This window comes from Emys orbicularis, chromosome 16 (genome assembly GCF_028017835.1).
Source record: "Emys orbicularis isolate rEmyOrb1 chromosome 16, rEmyOrb1.hap1, whole genome shotgun sequence".
Taxonomy (NCBI): Eukaryota; Metazoa; Chordata; order Testudines; family Emydidae; genus Emys; species Emys orbicularis.
The window spans coordinates 16,319,392-16,345,763 of NC_088698.1; the positions used below are offsets into that span (position 1 = coordinate 16,319,392).

The 26,372-nt window shown below is 41.5% G+C and overlaps 1 protein-coding gene across 1 annotated transcript in view; it reads left to right on the forward strand.

The window, feature by feature from the left end:
- LOC135890390 (septin-2) overlaps positions 1 to 10,309 on the forward strand; it is a 50,742-nt gene extending 40,433 nt beyond the window's left edge. The window contains exon 12 of the mRNA XM_065417796.1: positions 10,216 to 10,309. Within this exon, the coding sequence (XP_065273868.1) occupies positions 10,216 to 10,284 (69 nt within the window). The 3' untranslated portion in view covers positions 10,285 to 10,309. The remainder of the gene's footprint in view (positions 1 to 10,215) is intronic.
- The last annotated feature ends 16,063 nt before the right edge of the window (positions 10,310 to 26,372 follow it).

The following is a 26,372-nucleotide window of genomic DNA, read 5'->3' on the forward strand; positions in this document are numbered from 1 at the left end:
TTCACATAGAAGAATATTATTGATCTTCCATTATAATCTAAAAATCATTTTTAAAAGGAATTGCAGGAGAAAAGACCATCTGCCAAGGCTTAGCAACTCTGAGGAAAGATGGAGACACCTACTTTACCTGAGCACACCTGGACGAGTCAGGCAAAGTGTTATATAGGCTGTACCCATCAGTTTCCATACTCCTACAGTTTGGTGTCTGATCCCTTACTTTTATGTCTTCCATTTTTACTTTTCTTAAGCTTGACCTAAAAAAATCACCGAGGCAACTATATTTGTGTTATTTTCTTTTGTTCCAGTCACTTCAGAGAATGAGAGTGTTGAATCAGTAATTTTTGTTTTGGTGTGAATTGATGTTTATTTAGGTCTTAAAATGTCCAGCATATAGATGTAGCATTGAATCAGAACTCTTGACACCAGAGTCTGTTGGCACAGTATTTAAGTTCAAGTACTACAGCCATATAATTGGTCATATTATTGGGACATGGAGGTGTTTCGTTATCAATCTTTCAGAGAGCAGCACTCATTTACTCAATGTAGTTTGGCCCCGAGTCAGTGTGTGAATGGAAGAAAGCCATGATTAAAAGGGGCAGAGCTAATAGAGCGGGGGCGGGCAAACTTTTTGGCCTGAGGGCCGCATCGGGTTTCATAAATTGTATGGAGGCCAGTTAGAGGAGGGGGTCGTGGCCCGGCCCCCACCTACTATCTGCCTCCCCCACCCCGGGACTCCTGCCACATCCAACCCACCCTGTTCCCTGACGGCCCCTCTGGGAATCATAGAATATCAGGGTTGGAAGGGACCTCAGGAGGTCATCTAGTCCAACCTGCTGCTCAAAGCAGGACCAATCCCCAGGGACCCCTGCACCATCCACACAACCCTGCTCCCTGTCCCCTGACTGCCTCTGGACCCTTGCTACCCCATCCAACCCCTCCTCTCATTCCTGACGGCCCCCCCGGCACCCCTGCCCCATCCAACTACCTTTTTTCCCTGTCCCCTGACTGCCCCCGGAACCCCTGCCCCTGATTGCCCCCTGCTGCCCCATCCAACCCCCCCTCCTTCCTGACTGCCCCCCCGGAACCCCTGCCCCCATTCAACCCCATGTTTTCCCCCTGACCACCATCCACATCCCCGCCCCCGACCACCACCCCGAACTCCCCTGCCCTCTATCCAACCCCCCCTGCTCCCTGCCCCCTTACCGGGCTGCCTGGAGCACCGGTGGCTGGCAGTGCTACAGCCGTGCCGCCCAGCTAGAGCCGGGCCACACTGCCGCCGCCGCCACCACGCAGCACAGACCACCGGGTCAGGCCGGGCTCTGCAGCTGCGCCGTCCAGAGCATTGCGCCGGCGGCGGAGTGAGTAAGCTGAGGCTGTGGGCGAGGGGGAACAGCAAGGGAGGTACCGGGGGCGAGCCTCCCGGGCCAGGAGCTCGGGGGCCGGGCAGGACGGTCCAGTGGGCCGGATGTGGCCCGCGGGTCACAGTTTGCCCACCCCTGTAATAGAGACTAGTTTCAGGCCAGATTAAAGATAGCAACCCTATAAATGGTTGGATGCATATTTCTGCATCCAAAGGTGGTGTCAGGACTTCTACATCCAGCCAGAAGTCCATGAAATGCTAATATTTCAGTCTCCATGTTTCCATATTTCTTTGTAGCATGTCTGTTAAGACCGAATCCTGCTACCTGCCTTACTGTCTTCTCTGGCTGCTTAAAAACTTCCTTTTTGGGGAAATCCCCCATGGTTCTACTACCAATAATGGTGGCGGTAGTGGGAACACTGCTGAAGATAGGACTCCAGTGTTTTTTCCACAATGATGTTTCAGTATGATGGGAAAAACATCATTATAAACCTGTGTTCTCTCAGAGAGTGCTAGCACTCTCACTGGTGGAGCTGCATTGGTGATGGTGAAATTTCTCCAAGAACAATGTACATAAATAAACTGCATCCTGTTTACTGATTACCAGACTAAGGAACAATAGGCTAACATGGTGATTGCTTTGAAAGTATCAAGAACGTTTTTTGACAGTGTTTTTCCTATTACATTTAGAGATTTAGATTTAGAGAGAGGTTATGTGACTAGTATTTCTGCTTGTTTGCATGTATGTATGTGGCCAAAGAGATGATGAAGACTTTGAAGTTCTTGGAGGACAATCTCTAAAAGTTCTCAATGGCACTAATAACCTCTACATAACTACTGTCAAGATTGCGAAGGATTAGGTTGAAACTTTAAATCTTTACCCCCCCCCCCCCCACCAACTTCTACTGTCTGCTGTCCCTTAAAACAGTGGTTTTCAAACTGCGGGTTGTGACCCAGTACTGGGTCGCGGAATGTAAAGCACTGGGTTGCGGCGGCTCTGGTCAGCACTGCTGACCGGGCTGTTAAAAGTCCCGTAGGTGGTGCTGCCCGGCTAAGGCAGGCTAGTCCCTAGCTGTTCTGACGCTGTGCTGTGCCTCGGAAGCAGCCACCTGCAGGTCCGGCTCTTAGGCGGGGGGGCCATGGGGCTCCGCGCGCTGCCCCCGCCCTGATCACCGGCTCCACACTCCCATTGGCTGGAAACTGGCCAATGGCAGCTGGGCGGGGCGGTGCCTTTGGGCGGGGCGGTGCCTTTGGGCGAGAGCCACGTGGAGCTGCTTCCGTCCCTCCGCCTAGGAGCCGGACCTGCTGCTGGCCGCTTCCGGGGCGCAGCGTGGTCTGCAGTGCCAGGACAGGTAGGAAGCATGCCTTAGCACCCCCACTGCGCCACTGACCGGGAGCCCCCTGAGGTAACCCTGTGCCCCAAATCCCCTGCCCCAGCCCTGAGCCCCCGCAAACCCAGAGCGCCTTCCTGCACCCCAAACGCCTCATCCCCGGCCCCACGCCAGAGCCTGCACCCCCAGCCCAGAGCCCTGACCCCCTCCTGCACCCCAACCCCGTGCCCCAGCCCTGAGCCGCCACAAACCTGGAGTCCCCTCCTGTACCCCAAACCCCTCATCCCTGGCCCCACCCCGGAGCCCTCACCCTCAGACCTTAACCCTCTGCCCCAGCCCTCCCACACCCCAAACCTCTCATCCCCAGCTCCGTTGGGCGCAGGCATCAACAATTTTCTTCAACTGGGTTGCCGGAAAAAAGTTTGAAACCCACTGCCTTAAAAGATCAAGAGGCTTTGCTGAGTCTTCTGTAGATAAGCTGGTATGAAATCTCTTCATCGCCAAGGCACTCTGAGGTTCAGGTTGGGGAGGACTGTGCAGGGAAAGAGGTGCAGAGGAAATGGGCTTACATTCCTTGGCCTTTGCTGAGAAAACAAACAGCCATTTCCCCTTCTGTTTTGCATTCCGAACAGTAACCGTGCTTGAAGTTCTATTTACAGTTCTGCAAGGTTTACGTAACCCCAGAGGGAATGAAGGTTTGGGGATGTGCCAGGATCATCATTATCAAGGCATGATTTCTGCTAAATAATGATCCTTTATTATATCAAAAGACATGTTCCTCCGCTAATCGGAGTCATTAATCTCTAACATAGATTCTTCAGCCAAATTACAAGACCATTTTTGACAAGTATAGATTTAATTTTGCTTTTCTGCAGACAGCTAAGTTGTTTTTTCTGTCAGTCTCCAAGTGTAAATGCCCTGGTTTTATGAGGGAAGGGAGTGGAGAGAAGAAAGTAATGGTGTTTACTCTCCTTTCTGTAAATATATTACAGTACAAATTATTTGTTGTGACTTTTTGCTATTAACAGTCCCAGTAGCTTTTCCAGTAAAAGTGTGGTGGAGACTACTTGGAACAACTTACCCTGTTATGTCACATTCTGAAATGCTTCCCTTGTTAATGAGAATGAGAAGCATAAAGGGTAAAACTTTCAGAAATATCTGCGGCACTTTTGCAAATGACACTTAGGCCCTGTTCATTGAGGCATCAGGGGGCATGGATTCTATCCCTAGCTCATCATAAGACTGTAGGCAGTTCACTTTGCTTCTCTTTACCTTAGTTTTCCCGGCTGTCAAATAACAGACAGTATTTTTTCAACGGCTTTTGAGATCCTTAGGTGAAAGATGGTATGGTAATGTAAATTACTTATTCTAAGTCATGCTGGCCTGCAATAAATTGAATACCCTGTAATACTTAACACTCACAATTGGATTAGTTCTTCTTTGTTTTCCCCTCTTGGCCTCGCCTAGCTTTCTGATTTGTCTCTGTTCCTTGATCTCCCAGTGTGTCATCAGTTAATAGGGTTACAGTGTGAGAAATACACCACAAAGCGGCAGTCTTCTCCATTTGCTTGACCCCATTCTGGCAGACATCCCAGTGCCTGATAACTCTATGTAAACTCATTTTACTATGTTTATATATTCAGTAAGATGCAAGTATTTTGTGAAGTATTTAATGTTTGCATGAAAAGGCTAACATGACAGTTGATGAAGGGTCTAAAGACCATAGATAAAAGTATCCTTAAAGTGTGATACCCTTTTCTTTAGTAAGCTATAGTCCTTCTGCAGTGGTAAGACGATGTAGTACTAAATTCAGTCTTACACTTTCCTCTGTGGAGTGAAATAGCTTTTATCCTTGGAGAACAGAATGAAAAGAAAACCATCAGGGAAAAAAAACCTGATTAGCAGTGCCAGTCCTGTGGAGAATAGAATGATGATGTTGACATAATCTTTAAACAATGTATTTTGCCTTTTAAAAAGTTACTTGTTGAAACCAGTTTACCATATGTGTGTAGCTACTTCAGTCATAGTTCCAAGTAAGTAATGGTACTCGCTGCCCATAAAGTGCAGTTGCTGTGAACACAGAGACTTGACTTATTTTATAAATGTAGTATTTATAATGCCAGAGAGTCCCATAAAGCAAAACATTTATCTTGATGGAAATCCTTTTTTGCAATATAATCATTTGACTGGAGCATATTTTTCTTGGCCTTACTTAACAGGATTAGTTGCACTCTTTGGTATTGAAGGTATTTTTAACAAACACAGCGAATATCGTGGGAACATCTTGAAGTTACTGAAGGTCCACAGCCTTAAGTTCTATTTCTTCATATTATTTTCTTCCTACAACCCTCTTCTCATCTGAATTTTATTGTTAAGAGGGGCCTGACTATTTGTTTGAAAAATGAACTGTCTTACTGGAAAGTGAACAATTGTTTAGTTCTTCCCATTCCTTTTTCTCTCCCATCTGTGGGGCCATTGCCTAAGCATTACTCAAGCAGGAGTCTGCACTGTGCAAGGCTCTGGCTGGTTTTGTGTTCTAGCCAAAACATGCAGTAATGGGAATAATCAACCATGTAATACAAAGTCGTATCAATGTCTATACTCTCTTAACTCTCATGTGAAATGTCTGATTCCTCTCCATGTTGTTGTTGCACCGCTATCGAGAATAATGTGACACTTTGAGCTAAATTCAGCCCTAGTGTCAGGAGCTCTGTCTCCAGTCAAGTAGATGGAGTTTACACTAAGGCTAAGTTTGGTCCTTTGACTTCTGCTTTATGGGCATTGTCAGGAATTGTGTTTCTTGAGGATTTCCAAACATGTTCCTCTTTTTGCCTTTTTTTGCCCTTGATTTGCCTCTCCTCTTTGAGGTTTGGTGTTACAGCATCCGTTTGTCTCTTGGGGGTGAATGTGTGCTCCCTGCATAGCATGGCAATGCTGCTTCTGCATCAGCAAGAGATTTGCTGCAGAGTCAAATGAGATCAGAGTATGCTGCCTCCATGATGCTCTCACTCTATGCCAAGACAGGGAGGAACAGACTAGATATGAAGCTTGAACTGTGGTGTCTTGAGTGCTTTCACCTTGAAGCAACAGGAAGAAAAGTATGTGTTGTATACACAATACACTGATTGCTCATTTCTTTTCATTCTTGCGAGGAGAGGGAAAGTAAGTCCACTTAAAACTGTAACATTCAGGAGTGGTTCTTTCATTCTCTCCTCACTCATAAAGATAAATGGCGTAAGAGACTGAGCATCACTTATTTGTGTATAACATAGGTCAGCTCATTCTCCCTGAATCTTGTATGCTGTGTCATTGCTAAATTAATGGATTGAAATGATCTTGTCAGCTTCCAGATAGTGGTGCAAATGGACATCACCCTCTCCCGTGACTGCAACCTGCCTGAAAGGGTGTGTTAAATGTAATCTCCTGTCCATTACGAGCCAACATAAAAACTGCCTTTATATAATCAATCATTAAAAAAACAAAAAAACATTATGCCTGGCAGAAACTATTTGCTACATCTCTGCAATCTTTTTTCCCCTAATGCAGCTATCCTAGAGATGAGGAATAGTATGAATTGTTGGTAACTTGGAGACATTATCGGATTTTGGAAAGCGATCAGTATATGTAAATATAATTCTGTTTTAGTTAACAGAAAAGTCTGCTTGAGCTGTATTTTCATACTGAAAAATATCCTTATATATGGAGCTCTTCATCAGGAGTATAATAATATTTAGCAACGTTTCAAGCAATAATTAACATACACAACTTTTTTCTCATATGTTGCTACCGTTCTGTTCTATTAACCAAGCTGTCTGTTCCCCACATACTAATACCCTTGCTCCTGTCCTTCCACACTCTTTCCTCCCCTCACCCCCCCAATGTAGTTCAGCTATTAGATCTCTTTTCAGTGAGTATTTATACAGCCAGATTTCAGGTCTCGATATCCATCAGTGCCCCATTAAAATATTGTATGGTCTTCATGCAGAAAGTGCTATAGTACATCAGATACTTGTCATTTTGGCTAGAGTCTGGAGCTTTTGCAGTTAGGAGGAATCTTTTATACCATAGTCTCAGAAAAGGAAGTTAGTCTGCAGACTGAGAAGAAGCAGCTCTCCAAGAAGAGCAGAGCTGTGCTTTCTAAATATGGTTGCACTGGCTGCATTTGGTGATGTCTTACCCTTATTTTGGTTTTTGGCCAGTTTGTTTTCAGCAAAAGGAAATTGTGCACTTATCTTCAGTAGCTTCATACTATACTAACTGGTGTAGGAAGCACAACTATATGATTAACTTAATGGGCGTTGCATGCCAAGGAAGCTCCTATTGTTAACGTGGCTTTGCAATCTTGCCATTAGTTAATCTATGCATCTATATCCGGGGTGGCCAACCTGTGGCTCCGGAGCCACGTGAGGCTCTTTATAAGTTAATATGCAGCTCCTTGTATAGGCACCGACTCCGGGGCTGGAGCTACAGATGCCAACTTTCCAATGTGCCGGGGGGTGCTCACTGTGCAACCCCTGGCTCTGCCACAGGCCCTGCCCCAACTCCACCCCTTCCCGCCCCCTCCCCTGAGCCTGCAGTGCTCTCACTCCTCTCCCTGCCCCAGAGCCTCCTGCACCCCACGAAACAGCTGATCAGGAGGTGCGGGGAGGGAGGGGGAGGTGCTGATTGGTGGGGCTGCCGGTGGGTGGGAGGTGCTGGGAGCGGGGTTGGGGAGTTGATGTGGGGGGGGCTGCTGACATATTACTGTGGCTCTTTGGCAATGTACATTGGTAAATTCTGGCTCCTTCTCAGGCTCAGGTTGGCCACCCCTGATTTATAGTATGTGGGGTAGCACCTCATAGCTAGAAAATGCAAAACTGTACTTAATCTCTAGATCTCAAAATATTTTATGAAAATGTGTGAGGAAAATCCTTCTCTTAGGGAAACTTGAGACAAAAGAGGTTAAGTGACTTTAAATCTTTGGAAGAACTTTAAAAAACAAAAATTCTTTTCTGTGCTGAGCCTTGGCATGCCAAATCTCTCACCATTGTTATACTGCCTTACTCATGCTGGCAAGGTTCTGGGGTGAATGAGAAGGAATCATCTGCTTTGTGAGGTTTATGTAGTAATACAGTGTGTGTGTCTACAAAGGCTTTGTTTTGAGGCCTTGGGTTGGGGGAGGAGTGTAGTTTGGTTCAATTAATCTTTAAGCATTTTGTCTTCCCTTTTCTACCAACTCTTTTGGGTTTTTATTTTTGTATAGTGGCTACTTCTCTCTCATCCATTAGGCTCATCCCAATTTTAATTGTCATTCAGGTTCTATAGCACCCAGGTACATAATGATAGACGTTATGTATAAACCCCCTCTTCCCCCTCCCCCCCCAAGCTGCTGATGCTACTGTAAAGACAGCAGTAAAGATTTAGGACTATTTGTGCTAACTTGCATGTGCCCACCTCTATTGGTGTTGATGGCTTCAAGCAAATACAGCTGGCAAAACCAAAATAAAATTAACATACCCAATTAAATATTTGTTTATTTAAGAAAAAAGTAACTTTTAAAAAAATCATGTTTTTCACAACAGGTTGGTGGTAACACTGTATTTTTAGCATTTTCTTGACTCATCTGTGTTGAGAATCTCTGATCAAAGGTGTATACACGTGTGAAGTATTATTACAGTTCTAAATGTTTGACTAGGTGATGTAGGTAGATGTGAGATATATTCACCTATTACAGAATTTCATCATTGACTTCACATTTCTCCTCATTTCACATATGAATCTGCTTTAACGCTGTACAGTTCAGATGGGAAACTCCTTTTCTCAGGTTACATCAGCTATTCAATTTCTTTCCCTATTCCCTTGCCCCTATCTAAGGTCAGACAAAATAAAGTAATATGTGTCTCTGGAACTGTAGCTCTTTTCTGATCTGGTTACCTGCTTTGTGTAGACAAATAGAATCAATTATTGCTCAACCCCAAATGCTGAGGCTCAAGTGGGTATTTATAGAGCCTCCCACGTATGATTCACTCATTTGTGTAAAATAACTGTTCTCAGTAATGTTTTGCTTTTGTATTCATGCTAGAAATTTTTTAATGTTTCATTTTTTTCAGACTGCATTACATTATTTTAAACTAAAATATGATTAATAACCAATGCAACATATTTTTTTTTCATTATCCCTTAATTTTGTAACTATAACATTCCTACAAAGGAATCAGTAAAGAACAAAAACATGACTCCTTTTTGGGGAGGGAGAGATGGTTAGAACACAACTTTCTTTTCTTTCCCACAAAATAAATTAAACCCATATTCTCAGACTAGTGTTCTTAAATGAAAATAGTATCTGGCGACAGTGCATTATAATTGTTGCCATTGTTTAATGGAACATTGGTGTTCTGCCTACCATAGCAACAAATAAGACTACTGCTCTAAAACCTAATTTGTTTGGTTTATAAGCACTATGTGGCTTCAAATTTACAATAAATCTATGTACAACTTACATGAAAATTGTAGAAGGCCTGATTTTTTTCAAAATTATAAGCACAAAATGCATATACTATTGTGTGCCCCATTTGTATGTGCAATTTTCATGACTGCATATGCAAATGTGCAACTGGCCATTTGTGAGTTCAGATAGCAGATTTGTGAGTACAGTTGTAATTGTATGCAAATTTTTGAAAATCAGGCTCATAATGTCTGTTCTGTAGCCTTTTATTAAATTTCATGTTCAAAAGAAAAATAAACATGATTTAAAAAGCAATTATCTTACATAATAGATTGCCAACTTGCTTTCTCATGGGATAGAAATTACAAATCAGTGTCTTTAAAAAAATGAAAACACTCAAAACAAACTATAGTTATTTCCAAGAAAATGTTGAACACTTAAAATTAAAACATTGGTGGCTAATATGTCTAGACTTTACTTTTCTTTCTCTTTAGATTTCATTGAGCATCTTTTTATTTTGCTCTTGAAACAGTCTCTTCAACTGGGTTGGCTAGAGCTCCTCAAATTTTGGGGCGTTATCCAGTTAATCAAACCAAACAGAAACTTCAAAATCACCATTGACTTTCTGGCATTAAGGGCTAAGTATTTGTGTTGGAACAAACAAAGCTGCTTTACCAGAAATGCCCCTCTGTACACAAAAAGGAAAGGAAGGTGTTTTCCTCTATTTTGTAATGTCTGTGTGCTAATTTCCAAGTCTGTGAATGTGCTTCTGAAAGATCTTGGTTTCCACACTCTCATGGTCAAGATTCTTGTGTAGCTTACTGACTTGAAATGTGTGTCTGATATGATCCTGACTTAACACACTGGGCCAAAAGGATCTTTGACAGGGATACATCAGTAAGAGATGGACCATGTAATTAAACACTAAATTGTAAATATAGGGTGGGAAAACAACTGGGTCCCTTTCTCCACCAAGGAAGGAAAGGATTCACAACTTCCTGTATATCTGGGTATTTTTCCCATTGGATTCAAGGAGAGAATGAGCCTTAGCTGTCCAAAGTCTGTGTGTAAAAGGTGGTGTTTTCTTTTTGTCTTCACAGCTGCGTCGCATGCAGGAAATGATTGCACAGATGCAAGCCCAGATGAGGATGAAGCCTGGGGATGAGTGAGATGCTGAACATGTGGCTGTACAAGGTACATTTTTTCGGTTTTATGTAGCTATTATCCTCTTTGTTAAAATGCTGTACCATGCTTCATTGATTTGCTAGAAAGTGAAATCTTTGGTAACTTCCTTACAACGACTTTAGTAAACACCGGGCTTTAGATTTGCCTTTACAAGGAGTCTGTTTTTACAGCTCCTGGCACATCAGGGGTTTTCTCAGAAACAAATGATTAACCAAGGAAGGGCTTCAGTTACCAAACCGAAGAAGAGGTATAACGGGCAGTTTGGGCTGATATAAATGATTTGCATACTGGTTGTCCAGCTACTATAGTTAGTCTAGATCATTTAACTTACTGTTTTGGGCTATTATCTGTAAGAAACTAAATGGCACACAGCCCCTTTTTCATTTTCGCTGTAAAGAGTGAGTGGTGTCTGTCAGATTGGTCCACTGGACTGCGTAAGTCATTTAGTGGAATCCAGTCAAATGAATTTTTCTGGGACCCCTCTCCTCTCAGATAGTGGTTTCTGATTCTGATAGTACTGCCTCTGAAACTCCAGTGCTCCTTTCAACAGTCTGTGTGTGTGTGTGTGTATATATATATATATATGTATATGTATATGTATATATATATATATATACATATATATGTATATACACACACAATATATATATTGTGCTGCCTTTGCCTTCAGTTCAAAACTGAATCTTTTCAAGGTGTGTCAATAAATGAAGAAAAGTGTGCATATCAATATGAGATTCACTTCTAGATTTGCTAAATATTATACAGAAACCACCCATCAATCACAGCAGAGAATACACAAACTATCCAGCAACTCATTTTATTTGAGAGCCTTTGCTGCTTGCTCTAGAAGGCTGGTATGTGAATTAGATTTGCTTCTTGACTGACCTGATCCCTTCACCTGTTACATCTCTTCATTGCAATGCCTACTGGTGTGCACAATAGCCAGTAGGAAGGCTTTTTCCCAACCTCAGAGGGCCACAGCTTGTTTCCAGCTCTCTGCTCTATTCTGGTTGCATATATCCATCTTCAGCAGGAGTAGCTGATTTGGCTTCAGTTTGCCCTCCATTCAGGTGGCTGTAGTTTCCTATGGCATTTCCCCCTGCTTGTCTCTCTGATATTATAATTGTTTGAAGTGTTGTAGCCACGTTGGTCCCAGGATATGAGAGAGACAAGGTGGGTGAGGTAACATCTTTTATTGGACCAGCTTCTGGTCCAATAAAAGATATTACCTCACCTACCTTGTCTCTCAAGTATTATAATGGAAGACTTTATTGAGGTAAGTCAAGATTGCAGACACTTGTGAGTGCATATTACCTTTCAAGAATGTTATTGGCTGATACTTTAACATCACTTTCTGGAGTAAGTAGAGTTAATAACTGTGGTAACTTGCTTATATGGAAAAGTAAGTATAGCCATCATCCTGTATAAGCAGCCTGCTTAATAAACTGACAGTTTTTGCAAAGTGCTAAAGGAAAAAATTGTGGACAAATCACACTTGTTTACTGGATGCATACTTTCTTGATGTCAAAGTCTACATATGGCATATTAGTCCCTGGGGCCAGCATTCAAAACTTGCAAGCGCTCAAGGGAATCACTTTTTTATTGTAAATCCCCATGTTTTCTTCAGAATGCAGAAAGCATAGTTCTTATATTTTCTTAAATACAAGAATAAAAAATAGAAACATATGAAGAGCCTTGTTCCTGTTGTTTGATACTTCAGTTTAATGCTCCAGTTTTGATTTGCTGGGCTGCTGGAATGTAAAGCCTGAATAAAATGGATTATATTATCCCTTCTGACCTTGTGACAGCTGCCAACATTCCAGGCCTAAAATAAGGAGATTTTTGTTGCCTTTACTTGAACCTTCACTTTTCCTGTTTACATTTAAAAAAAAAAAAACAAAAAAAACCCCTAGAACTTTTTAAAATTAAGCCTTCTAAAGGAGTAAACTTGTCCACTGGGCCCCTATTAAAGAAGACAAAGTTCTACTGGTATATACACCGTGTTCCCTGATGAAAGCCATGTTAAAAAAAAAAAAAAAAAAAAAAAATCAAACCCAGGTCTTTTTCACCCTGTCACAATTCCAAATTCCCAGCAAATGAAGAAGCCTTCACAGCTGAGACCAGACTGACCATGTCTCCTAAACTCCATATTAAAATACATAGTCCCAGAATCGAAAGACTAAACGCTAAGGAAATTTCTTGTGGTTGACCATACTGTGTATACAGTAGCAATGACTCACTATTAGTCTTCTGCATATATAGACAGTAGCTGGTAACTTTGTGGGGTTTTTTAAATGTAGTTTGAATCAGAGGTGCTTCGGAGGTCCTGAGAAATTAATGGTACCTCTGTTTTGGTATGTCCAAACCGTTTGACTTTTTTTTTTTTTATTATTATTTAAATGAGACAGCTATTTTCATAGGAAATATTTTAAAAGTACCAGTGCTCATCTTGCAAAAGAACCCAACCCTCGTTGATAATTGCAGATTACATATTTACACAGTCACTTATAAAATATCACTATATAAAATCACACTCAAAATCTAGCAAAATTCTTTCCTAATTGTTGCCTGCAAAGCACATATGAACGCTGTGTGCACACAAGAATACCCAAACATTTTACCTTGATCCCAGTGCTCAGACACTGGCCCAGCTATGAAATTCAGTAGCTGAGAGCTGGCAGAATGCAATACTCTGAACATTGGTTGTCTAATAATGGGACTAAGTTCTCTTTGGTTCAGAAATCCCATATCCAGCTCTGCCATAAGTAGCTTTTTAAAAATTGGAGCAGGGTTTATCCCAGGTCAAGTTTGCAACCGTGGACACATGGGCAAACAAAGGTCTGAACATGATGGCATGTGTCTGCGTACAAAGTTTTTTTTTGCGTGTGCTTTGCATTACTCACTGAAATACAACCTACCCCAAGTATCTGAATTACTCACAGACCAAAGGTCTAATGCTGTGAACTCTCATATTTCACGTCATTTTCATTTTGATGCAGAGTAAAAACCTGAGAACTAGACCATTTCAGTTTCCTTCTATAAATGTCATCCCAGCAATACTTGTAAAATAGATTAGTTATAGGAAAGGATAATTTCTAATGAAATATCTGTATAAACATGCTAGATCTATCCAAAAATATTTGAAAACCACATGTAGGCCGGAAATACTGGGATTGAACATATTTTGAGAAATGGATTTGGCTGAGAAATGCTATGGCTGTGAGGTGCGTGTTATCTATAGGTCTCACCATTTCTTAAGTATCTGTCTAGATAGAGGACTTGTCAAAACCAGATCACCAGTCGTACCAGGTCCTGAATAGAATTTTGGTGATTCCTCAGTTTTTCCCTTCAAGATGCTGAGACTATCCTTCCATATGGAACAGTAAATTGTCATAGCTCTGTTGACAATCTGACTAAACCAGACCACTGACATGGGATCCTGTCATCACTTTGGAGAGGGCACCAGAGCTTAGGCCTCTCCCTCTCCTCAGAGGTTGAACATTCATTTACTCCTCAGGAGTCCTTGCACCAATAACCCCCAGAACAGCCCAGCATACCTCTAAATGGAACAAAGTGTATTCAAAATTGATAGAGAATAATTGAAAACAAAGGTGGAGCTACAAAGCTGTGTAACTAGGTCTAAGGTTTCTTATCAGTTGAACAGAGCTGCTTGTATTCTAGGTGAAGATCTTGCATCCTGAACTTAGCCATGTCTTGTTCTCTGATTTTGCTGAGCTAATGAATCTCTACAAAGCCAGGCTTTATTGCAGAGGTGGGGAGGGCACTTAACAAACACTAACTGGAAGACTTTTGAAAATATATGGCGTGAAGGGGACTCGGAATAGGTGGAGATTATAGACAGGAAAGAATGAACCGTGTAGAGCCTTGAAAGAGGATGGGTAGATAAAGCTTGAGGTGGAAGAGTGGAAATCTGTGAAGAGATTGGAAAGGAGGTGATGGTGAAGGAGACATAATCAGCAATGAAAGAGGAAGATGGTCTTGAAAGCAGTGATAACCAACACACGCACATTTCATGATCTGTTCCAGATCTGTGGGAACTGCTTTTTTTCTGCTCCTCTGATGATGGTTATAAGGGTCTCAGAGTGAGCAGCCCCACCAAATGTGCGTGGGCTGCTTTGTACACATGCCTGCCTGCTGCCTTTTCACTTTCAGCTTTGCTGTTACAGCTATAGTAAATGCCTTCTTGCAGGTTCAGGGGAAGTATATGTATGTGAGCACCCTCCTACTCACAGAACTGTGCCTAAGTGGTGGTGACAGGCTAATGGATGAGTCAAGGGCAACTGGCCATGAACAAAACAGTTACCCTCATGAGTGTAGTCAAATATACAAAGTATATAAGCTGGCAAAGTATTTTCTCTTAATTTCTGTTACAGTTGGTGTTTGTATGTGAAGTACAGTATGTATAAAATTTTCAAACAAAAATAATTTCCCTTCTAAAATACAGGAAAATATGATGTCACTTGAAGTACAAAAGCATCTTCATTCTTGTGTTTTGAGGATTTAAGCAAGAGGTTTGGAGTGTGGGAATAATTAACCAAAAACTAAACCAGACTTAGCTTTTTTTGGCAGGTCAGCAGGCACAATGTATGTACACCTCTACCTCGATAGAACGCTGTCCTCGGGAGCCAAAAAATCTTACCGCGTTATAGGTGAAACCGCGTTATATCGAACTTGCTTTGATCCACCGGAGTGCGCAGCCCCCCACCCCTCCCCGGAGCGTTGCTTTACCGCGTTCTATCCGAATTCGTGTTATATCGGGTCGCGTTATATAGGGGTAGGGGTGTATTTGCAAAGTTTCTTCTAACCTGGTAGATTAGAAGGTATACTATAAGAGTTCGTGCCAGTCTCTAAATCTGCCTGTCTCAGATGAATAACTTGTACAAGATGATGAGATTTTTTTAGCTGAAAATGATTGTGATAGGTGGTGGAATTTTTTTCCCCTTAAAGCAGAGAACTTAGCTCTCTGTCTGTTTCCTCCTCCTCATCCCTGCAGATCTGGATTGCCGTTATCTTTCACTCCATTGTCCTGGATAGCTTCAGGGTAGTGTTGGAACAAAGGCAATGTAAAATAAATATAGACAGATGGAAATCTAGTTAGTCAGACCTACATCTTGTTCCTATAACATCTGTAGAAAACGTTGCAAAGTTTTTAGCATAGCTGGCCATTTCCATGAATGCATAGTTGTTAACAAAGTTGGATGTTTTGTGTTTACACTCTTCATGTTCCTGACAAGCGTAGTACAAAAGAAAGGAAGTAAGTAGCTAGTTCCTAATGGATGAACATGATAATTTTTTTTAAAAAAATGCTCTGTACTGTCATAGCAACCAGCCTTATAAAGTGGTATTGTCAGATGCCAAATTGATGTGATGAGAAATGTCATCCGAGGAAGAATGTTGCGTGCTGTAGTTTTTGGCAGCTGAAATGTGAAGCTTAGGGAATGTAAAGCTTAGGCAAATTTTTAGTTTTTGGAACAACCACCTGGCACAGCTTGTGGATGTTTTTCTAGCTAGAATAGATGGGCTGCACCATTCTCCCATTTCTTAGACTGATTTGACACTCAGAATCTAGAAAAGCCAGTCAGCACCACAGCTTCTGTTCAATGTGTTGCAGTTTCTCTTGCAGAGGGTAGGCTGCGGCTTAAAACTTTCGTTCTCCCCTAACCAGTAAGAGAAAAGTTGTCACTCTGAAACACTGAACTCTATGCTGGTGGTTCACATTTTCCTTAGAGGCATTGTAGATGGTGGATGGACCTTGTAGCTTACTTGCATAGAAAGGTCTTGTCAGTGATCTTAAAAACTTCAGCCAGGGATATGGAGGCTGGGGTGCTTTCACTAGTTTATAATGCACAGTAACTCATGTTTTCAAATGAGACAGTGTGATCCAGTGATTGGAGCAGGGTTGGGGTAGGGAACTTCTGTCATTGCCTCACTCTGACGTTGGGCAAATCATTTACCCTCTGTGCCTTATTTTACCCACTGTGCTTACCTGGCCAAGGCTGTTAAGGCTAATGTTTGTAAAACGGTAAACTTCTTGTATGAAAAGGCACTCTATAAATTGAAAGTGCTATAATTCTTGAAATAGTGCTCTGTTCAGCCAAAATATGGATAGTGCCCCATAGCCTGTTATCCATCCAGAATGCCCTGGATTGGTAGATTGTCTCTTGAATGTTGTTAGGAATATAGGCCAAGCACCACTTATCCTTTTTATTCTAATCCTAGTTCTTCCACAGTCTCCCTTATGGTATGTCTATACAGCAAAGAAAAACCCGCAGCTGGCCTGTGCCAGCCTGCTTGGGATATGGTGATGTTTTATTGCTGTGTAGACTTCTGGGACCTCCAGAGTCCTAGAGTCTGGTTCAGCCCGAGCCCAGAAGTCTACACAGCAATGAAACAGCCCCACAAGCCAAGCCCTGCAAGCCCAAGTTGGCTGGCATGGGCCAGCCATGGGTCTTTCTTTGCTATGTAGACATGCCCTTAGTGGTCTTGGGTGAATCACTTAGCTTCTGTCAATTTTCCCATGGGAGTAATGCAACATCTTGTTACGGTGGTGGTTTTCAAAGCACTGTATATAAAAATTATTCTTCACTAAGTACTAAGAAAGTCATTTTTGACTGGTGTCTTTCCGCTGGTTCTGTAAAACTTTATTTGGCTTTTAATCCACTCTTTCTGTACGCTGAGTTTCCAGGAATTCAGTGCTTCTTCAGGACCTACTTCTGTTGGGAATTCTGCAACTGCAAAGGGCATTCTACAATTCCCTATGTTACATTGTGTACCAGGAGTTATATGACTCCAGGATCCCTCGCTCTTCAAAATCCCATTCCTGTCAAATCTTATCTTTCAGTGCTGTTATGTCGAAACAGTAGAGGTAGAAATGGAAAAACACAGTATGTTACAACCCTAAATGTTATCTGTCTAATGTAGTATTTCATTTTTATTTTTTTAAAAGTAGAGGATTCAATTAACCATTTGGAAAACTTCTGTAGGCTGATCGAAAAGGTTTCTTACTGGTTGGTGGCATAAAACAAAATGCCTAAGACACAACTCTGCAAGACAGGAGGTTTTGAAGTGCTGGACTTATTTCTTTGAGTGAAAATAAGCTCAGCATGATGAGTGAAATGTCTGGAATGATAATGAAAAACGATGGGATAAATTCCCAACAGTGCAGATGCATTCCTATGTAATCATTTCATATGACACACCCTGTATCTCAGCATCAGCTGTTCTGTCAGTTAACACATAAATTAAAGTTGGCTTGGTTCACTAAGTGAAGCCACAGCAGAAAGACTATCCATTGCATCAGATAATTTTTGTGTGTTTCAAAGGCTGATTATTTTATCTTAAACATTGGATTGTGTTTTTCATTAGTTCCTTTTGGGAAATCTTGACCGTTTTTGTGTGTGTGTGCACGCGATATTATAAATTTGAATTAAAAAAAACTAGGGCTGTCAAGTGATTAGCAGTGCAATTAATCACGATTAATTTTTTAAACAATAATAGAATACCATTTATTTAAATATTTTTGGGTGTTTTTTACATTTTCAAATATATTGATTTTCAATTATAACACAGAATACAAAATGTACAGTGCTTACTTTATATTTATTTTTTATTACAAATATCTGCACTGTAAAAACAAAAGAAATAGTATTTTTCAATTCACCTAATACAAGTACTGTAGTGCTTTATCATGAAAAGTAGAATTATGTACAAAAAACTCCTGCATTCAACCATAAAACAGTGTGAAACTTTAGAGCTACAAGTCCCCACTCAGTCCTACTTCTTGTTCAGCCAATTGCTCAGACAAACAAGTTTGTTTGCATTTTCAGGAGAAAATGCTGCCCGCTTCTTGTTTACAATATCATCTGAAAGTGAGAACAGGTGTTCACATGGCACTGTTGTAGCTGGTGTTGCAAGATATTTACATGCCAGATGCGCTAAAGATTCATATGTCCCTTCATGCTTCAACCACCATTCCAGAGGACAGCTGATGACAGGTTCTGCTCGATAACAGTCCATGTTAACGCACGTTTGTTTTCATCATCTGAGTCAGAGGCCACCAGCAGAAGGTTGATTTTCTTTTTTGGTGGTTTGGGTCCTGTAGTTTCCGCATTGCAGTGTTGCTCTTTTAAGACTTCTGAAAGCAGGCTCCACATCTTGTCCCTCTCAGATTTTGGAAGGCACTTCAGATTCTTAAACCTTGGGTTGAGTGCTGTATCTACCTTTAGAAATCTCACATTGGTACCTTCTTTGCGTTTTGTCAAATCTGCAGTGAAAGTGTTCTTAAAATGAACAACGTGCTGAGTCATCATCCGAGACTACTATAACATGAAATATATGGCAGAATGCGGGTAAAATAGAGCCGGAGACATACAATTCTCCCCCAAGGAGTTCAGTCACAAATTTAATTAACGCATTATTTTTTTTAATGAGCGTCATCAGCCTGGAAGCGTGTCCTCTGGAATGGGTGGCCGAAGCATGAAGGGTCATACGAATGTTTAGCATATCTGGCATGTAGATACCTTGCAATGCCAGCTACAAAAGTCCCATGTGAATGTCTGTTTCCACTTTCTGGTGATATTGTAAATAAGAAGTTGGCAGCATTAACCCCCCTAAATGTAAACAAACTTGTTTGTCTTAGCGATTGGCTGAAGGAGAAGTAGAACAGAATGGACTTGTAGGCTCTAAAGTTTTGCATTGTTTTGTTTCTGAGTGCAGTCATGTAATAAAAAAAATCTAAATTTGTAAGTTGCACTTCCACAATAGAGATTGCACTACAGTACTTGTATGAGGTGAATTGAAAAATACTGTTTCTTTTATCACTTTTACAGTGTAAATATTTGTAATAAAAATATATATAAAGTGAGCAGTGTACACTTTGTATTCTGTGTTGTAATTGAAATCAATATATTTGAAAATGTAGAAAAACATCTACAAATAGTTAATAAATTGATTAACAGTGCGATTTAAAACTGCGATTATTCGTGATTAATTTTTTTGAGTTAATCGTGTGAGTACACCTAGAAATAGACCTCTAAAGGAGTAGTCACGTTCTTTCCTAACTCAAGCAAGTGGAATGGTGCTTCCTGTTGACCCTACTTACTCCCTCTGAAATAAGAGGCTCAACTATCCTGTGATGAAACATTGTAAGCATCTTCCAGTATTACTTTTTCCTCCAGTAGACGGCGCTGCTTTTAGCACAGCTGGTTAAATACATGGAGTGTGGCAGGATAGAGAGAAGACAATTATGACTTGAATTCCATGAGTATCAAGCAAGCCTGTGAAACAATTTTTGAAAACCTGTCAAGTTTTTAAAATGACAACTAGGAGTTGGAGCAAAATTGTGGGTTAATAAACGCTTTTAAACAGGTTTTTTTGGTTAAATAAGTGTTTTTGGAGGGACATGGATTGTAGTTCCAGAGCTCATTGCTCTCCATACGTGACTTCGATGGGTAAACCAGCTATAAGCAAATGCACTGAAAAAACATAATAAAAGAAGTTCAAAGGTATCTGAACCAGTTTGGAACTTGACATACACCTGGCAAATGAAATTTAATAAGGAGAAGGAAAAAAATGCTGCTGATCAACAGAAGGGAAGATGAAATGAAACTAATTTGAAGCAGAGAAGTCAACTAAGGCTATCTGAAAGAACGGGAACATCTCTCAAAATATATGGGGGGAAGGGGAGGGAAGAGGAGAGGAGCAGGAATGAATGAAAACTGGCTAGTGAAATGCAAAGTATGGAAGTAAGTACTTTTTCAGAATTGCAACAAAGTTTTCCTAATACAGCGCATCCTAATACAGAGTCACTGTATGATTAAATCCTAATTCACAACCTTTCAAAAAAAGATGGATCTATCGGTACTACTGCTAATGGCTGAGTGATACGAATGCTGTATTTATACCATAAAATATATGGCATTTGAAGAAAAGCCAGTTTGGGTGTTGAGAGGGAAAGGGCTTTGCTTATAAAAGCACACTTCTCACCTTAGGAGTAAAAAGGAAAAAAAAAATCAACAGAAAACTGAACTGTATGTGGGGAAGAATGCCTTCCTAGTTGTTGCACACTGTGGTTGTCCCTGAAGGGAATTGTGGGGAGAAATTCTTGATGAACCACATGACATTAGCTCCTTACTTTGCCTTCGGTGAAATATTTCAGGTTGGTTTTTAGGCTCAAACTTTAAAAAGATTCCCTTTCTTAGGGCTGACATCGTGTATAAGCTGTTGTGGCAATACATTCGGAAAATGTCCTAAAAGCTTATTGCCTCATGCTGTAATCTTATCATATAGCATAACATTCTGGCTATAGCAGCACTTGAATGGGTTACTTCTGAGGGCATTCTGCACCAAAAAATAAATTCAGAGTGCCCCCCCCCCAAAAAAAAAAAAAATTATACGCACAATATTTTAAAATTCTGCAAATTTTATTTGCCAAATAAATGTGGAGGCTCCAGCATGGTATTGGGGCGCATAGGCCACTGGCTGCACAGAGGTGGGAGATCACTGTGCAGCTCTCTGTCTCCCTCCTCCTCACCCCCCACAGACATGGACTCAGCGGTGAGGCTGCACCCAGCCCTGATATAGCGCAAGGACCGGGCCTGCCCCAGAAACACCCCAGGGCCCTGCCCTTCCGTGTGGGCAGGCAGGCTCAGCAAGGCAGGATCCAAGTGTGGAGGGGCTTAGTGTGGAGGGATCCAGATGTGGGTTGAGAGGATTGTGTGGGGGGCAATCTGGGTGCGGGTGGCTCAGTGGGGGATCCGGATGCGAGGGGGATCTGGATGCACAGTGGCTTGTTGGGGGGTTCTGGGTGCAATGGTAATGAGACTCTTCAGGGGGTCCAGGTGAAGGTGGTTGGGGCTCAGCAGGGGGAGTCTGGGGGGATAGAGCTGGCAGGGGGGTCTGGGTGTGGGGCGCTCAGTGGGGGATCCAGATGCTGGGGGCGTGGGGCTCAGCTGGGTGGGGATCCAGGTGCAGCTGGCTTTGGCTCAGTGGGGTGGGGATCGGGGTGGCTCGTCGTGGTGGTCCAGGTGAAGGGGGAGTGGGGCTCATTGGTGGGGGGTTCTGAGTGTGGGGGGTGTGAGGCTCAGTGGGAGGGTCTGGGTATGAGGGGGACTGGATCTACGGGGGTTGGGCAGATGGGGGAGCAGCTCCCTATACAGGGATCCCTCCCTCTGCAGCTGAGGAGCAATGGGTGCAGGAAGCAGGATGCCGGGGGGAGGGGGGGGGGGAGAACGGGTTTGCAGAGCTTCCTGCAACTGGGGGAGAAATCTGGGGGTGGGTCTGACCCTGCCTCAGATGTCATGCAGGGGAATAGGAAGTCCCGTCCTCCCCAGCCGAGCTGGGACTAGCAGCTGAGCCTTGCACAGGGTAGGAGCCACCAGCTGGGTCTTCCCCAGTCCCGCCTCCTGCCCCACAGTGATTTACCTCTCTTCTGGCTGCCCTGGGGACCCAGAACATACTGCTGGGAAGGGTCACATGACCGCTCTTGTGACTTCCCTTTGCTTCCCTGTCAGAAAGTCATTTTTCTGTGGGGAAGCAAAGAAATCTGCAGGGGACATAAATTCTGCATGTGCGCAGTGGTGCAGAATTCTCCCAGGAGTAAATGGATTAACCACCAAAAAAGATAAGTAGTTCTTTGCTGATTCCCCAAATGCCTTCTTCCCAAAGTGGCTTCTACATGTGAGAAGCATTTAGTCAGTGTCCCCTTGTGTTGCTGGGTGTGTGCTGTATTTCAGATCAGACTTAAAACCTGGTAATTACAAATCCCATGGAACTTTTGTGAAAAGTTTAGGGGTGTTAACTTGTGTATGGTGGCTAAATTCCAGTCATGAAATGGTAAGTTAATCAGAACATAAGTGTTTGTATGGGCGCGCACTAGAGGTTACCAAGCAATCTGCTAGCTAAAATTTGCTAGGAAGTAGGGAGGCTTTGTTTTAATGGCACAATGCTAGAAAAATATAGTGTAACTATATTTAAATAATGATATGAACTTGTGTTGCAGATACAGGTATGAAAGTTATCTATGGACTATTGGGCCAAATTCAGGGAAATATGGTTGACACTATTACTTTTGATAAGTATTGCAAAACTAGGAATATAAATTTATAAAAGGAACGGTGAAGATACAGTGGATCCCAGGAACAAAATGTAGTTTCTCCATGGGAGAAGGTAGGAAACACTAGTGAAGTGAATCCATATAAAGAGAGCATGGTGAATTCTGACTTTCTCACTTGTAAAATGAACAGTGAAGATCAGGTTGCTATAAATATTAGCAATTTTAGTGCAGATAATTGTGCAAAATAAACAGATCTATTTTTTTATTTGAAACTCCAGCTTTTTTCATGAATCTGCAACCCCAAATACTGTTGGCTTTTGGGATTGTTGATGGACACATTTCTCTTACACCTGCCAGACAGCCATGCAGCTGCAGAAGTTTACAATTTATTTCCTAATTGGAACAAATGTAGCATAATAGCCTGTGTTTACAATCAGCTGCCCATGGACTCAGACTTATTTAGGGCTTCAGTGATGGCTCGCTTATTCTGTTCGGTTGTTTATTACGTGAAATGAGTTTAATATATTAGATGATTGGCATGCTGCAGAAAATCTGCATTGTGAGAACCACAAAGAGCATAGGACCTTGACTACCTTCTAGTTTTTGTTAAAGCTTTTTTTCCACAGTGTAATTGTCACTGGGAACCCTAATCTGGATAAATGAAGTTATACCTTACTGTGTGTGTTTTTACTTGAGATGATAACTTCAGTGTTTCCTAGAATATTCCTTACTATAGGCTCAGATAAGTGAGAAGATAAAACAAACATATCTTGCTGTGGACCAGCGGCCTACTGAATTTGAGTGCTTCAGTTTTTGAGTGTCCAGCTTGAGGTATCTTTTAAAGGAGCCTGATTTTCAGAAAGTGCTGAGCATCCATCCTCTGAAAATCAAGCCCTTTCAATGTATTACATGCTGGGTCATCCAAAACTGGAGGCACCCAAAATCACTAGTTATTTTTGAAATTGTAGGCCAGTATCTCTTGATTTAACTCTGAGTGCCTTTGGGTGAATTCTCAGAACAATCTAGCCATTTTCTTGCTAAGCTTAGGCAGTATTATAAGAGACAGCTTTGATAACACAAAGCTCATTTCCATTTAGCCTTAATTAGATGGAATCGTTGCATTTATTTTCCTTGATAGAAATAAAATTGTACATTGCTGCTTAACAGACTGATTGGCCTTCAGGATGAGACAAGCTTCTTACATTCAGCACTAATCAGCTGAGCCACACCATGGCCCTTGCCTTCTCTCAGACTGAAGAGAATATGGGCATGTGAGAAAATACATGTAACAACTAAAAATAGTCTCCTTCCTCTGCTCTTATTAGAGATTTGAATCCATTAGAGATTTGGGGCCAAACTCATCCCAGGAGTAAGTGGACATGATACCCACTGACTTCAGTGAGTTACTCTTGTTCACTCCAGCGCTGACTCAGGTCCACGTTGCGTGGAAACATAAGGGTTTTGGTCCCAGGGACTATGTTCATCAATGATTTAGATAACGGCATAGAGAGTACACATATAAAATTTGCGGATGATACCAAACTGGGAGGCATTGCAAATGCTTTGGAGGATAGGATTAAAATTCAAAATGATCTGGATAAACTGGAGAAATGGTCTGAAGTAAATAGGATGAAATTCAATAAGGACAAATGTGAAGTACTCCATTTAGGAAGGAACAATCAGTTGCACACATACAAAATGGGAAATGACTGCCTAGGAAGGAGTATTGCGGAAAGGGAGCTGGGAGTCATAGTGGACCACAAGCTAAATATGGGTCAACAGTGTGACGCTATTGCAAAAAAAGCGAACATCATTCTGGGATGTATTAATGGGAGTGTTGTGAGCAAGACACGAGAAGTAATTCTTCCGCTCTACTCTGCGCTGATTAGGCCTCAACTGGAGTATTGTGTCCAAGTTCTGGGTGCCAAATTTCAGGAAGGATGTGGACAAATTGGAGAGAGTCCAGAGAAGAGCAACAAAAATGATGAAAGGTCTAGAAAACATGACTCAGGGAAGACTGAAAAAATTGGATTTGTTTAGTCTGGAAAAGAGAAGACTGAGGGGGACATAAGTTTTCAAGTATGTAAAAGGTTGTTACAAGCAGGAGGGAGAAAATTGTTTTTCTTAACCTCTTAGGGTAGGACAAGAAGCAATGGGCTTAAATTGCAGCAAGGGCGATTTAGGTTGGACATTAGGAAAAACTTCCTAACTGTCAGAGTAGTTAAGCACTGGAATAAATTGCCTATGGTGGTTGTGGAATTTCCATCATTGGAGATATTTAAGAGCAGGTTGGACAAACACCTGTCCGGGATGGTCTAGATAATACTTAGTCCTGCCATGAGTGCAGGGGACTGGACTAGATGACCTCTCAAGGTCCCTTCCAGTCCTATGATTCTGTGATTTTATGTTATACTCTTTGCTGTGATGAGTGATTCAAGAGTAAAACAACTTTGTCATTGATGAGTTATTCTTTTATTGTTTTCCATAATAAACTGTTTTCTTTTTCATTCATAGTGATACACGGTTCTCCTAAAAATGGATCAGTGCTTTATTCTGTTTGATGATGCTATTGAACACCAGTAACAACACTCAAATTTGATGCTGGATGCGGCAAGACCTTGGGGGAAAAAGCAAGACCTTGGGGGGGGGGGGAAAAACGTCTTGAAGATCGTGTTGTGAAACAATATTTTTTTTATATATCCAACCTTAATCATGTTATCTGTATCTTTTTTTGATCCTCTTGGTAATTATGTCCTCATGCGTATAATGTGGGTTTATTATCCTTTCTATATCTTTTTATACAAAAACTAGTACACCACGCTGTTTGTTCTAGTCATTGTGAGTGGGTTTAACATGATGTATCACATTTCAGCTAGGTTATTCTTGACAGTTTTGTGATAAATACTAAAAAAAATCTTGTGAACAGTTTACAGTAATTGTGTGTGATTGCACAGCATCCTAGTTTTCATTTGCTTTGTCTTAGTGGAAGCATTATATAACTTGTTAGTAGTTTATTCATAACTTTTCTCATATATAATATTAAAAAAAAGACTGACTCTGTAGGTTGTGCTTTTGTTTACTGTGGTAGCATCATCGCTGGTGGTTTGTATTTACATAATGAAAAACAAAGGGTACAAAATGTTAATGCTACACCAGAGGTGATAGAGAAGCTGAGTTTCTTAAACCATTGTGCCTTAAATCATGTATTCACCCTGCATGCCAAATATCTTTCATGGATGCCTATGAAGACTTGTCTTCAGTTCTCAAATATTGCTTGCAAAAATTTCTGTCAAAGGCATTTTTATCCTTCAGCCAACTGAATGATGGCATGTACTGAACTTTTTATATATCATGACACTAACTTCCCTTGGAGTTTTATAATAAATTGAATGAATATGGAAAAAAAGTTGCATGTGTTATCCTTTAATTTTAAATCACCTGTACAGTTTAATAATCAAAGAAATGTACAGTATTCTTTACCTTTTTTTGTTTTTAGGGACTCAAGTATTTATCATGGAGATGGAGCCTTTTTCTTAGGGCTTGTCTAAACACACAAGTTACACCAATTTAGCTGAAATTGGTTTTAGAACCTGATTTCAATGGGAGTTCAGCGCCCAACCTACTTAGGTGCTTTTGAAAATCCCGCTTATCTGCATCTTTACAGGCCTAAATACCTTTGAAAATCTGCTCCCAGACCTTGTTATGAACAAGTGAGTGTTGTGATTTCGTTTGTGTTTATCGAACGTATGGTCTTCACTTGCACTTCTTGTAATCCTGTGTGCACACACAGGAGCGTGTTTAGTAAATGTGGCATGTAGACCATTTAATACAGGAAAGTGTTCTGTGCTTAACTGGGACATCTCTCGGGAAATTGATTTACTCTAATGCTAGTGAATGGCAATGACTACTGTTTTATTAGGACAGTGTTGGCAAACAATTTGCTTCATGGGGATGTGTATTTTGGCTGTATTAAGCAATGTTAAACTGGGAAATTGTAAA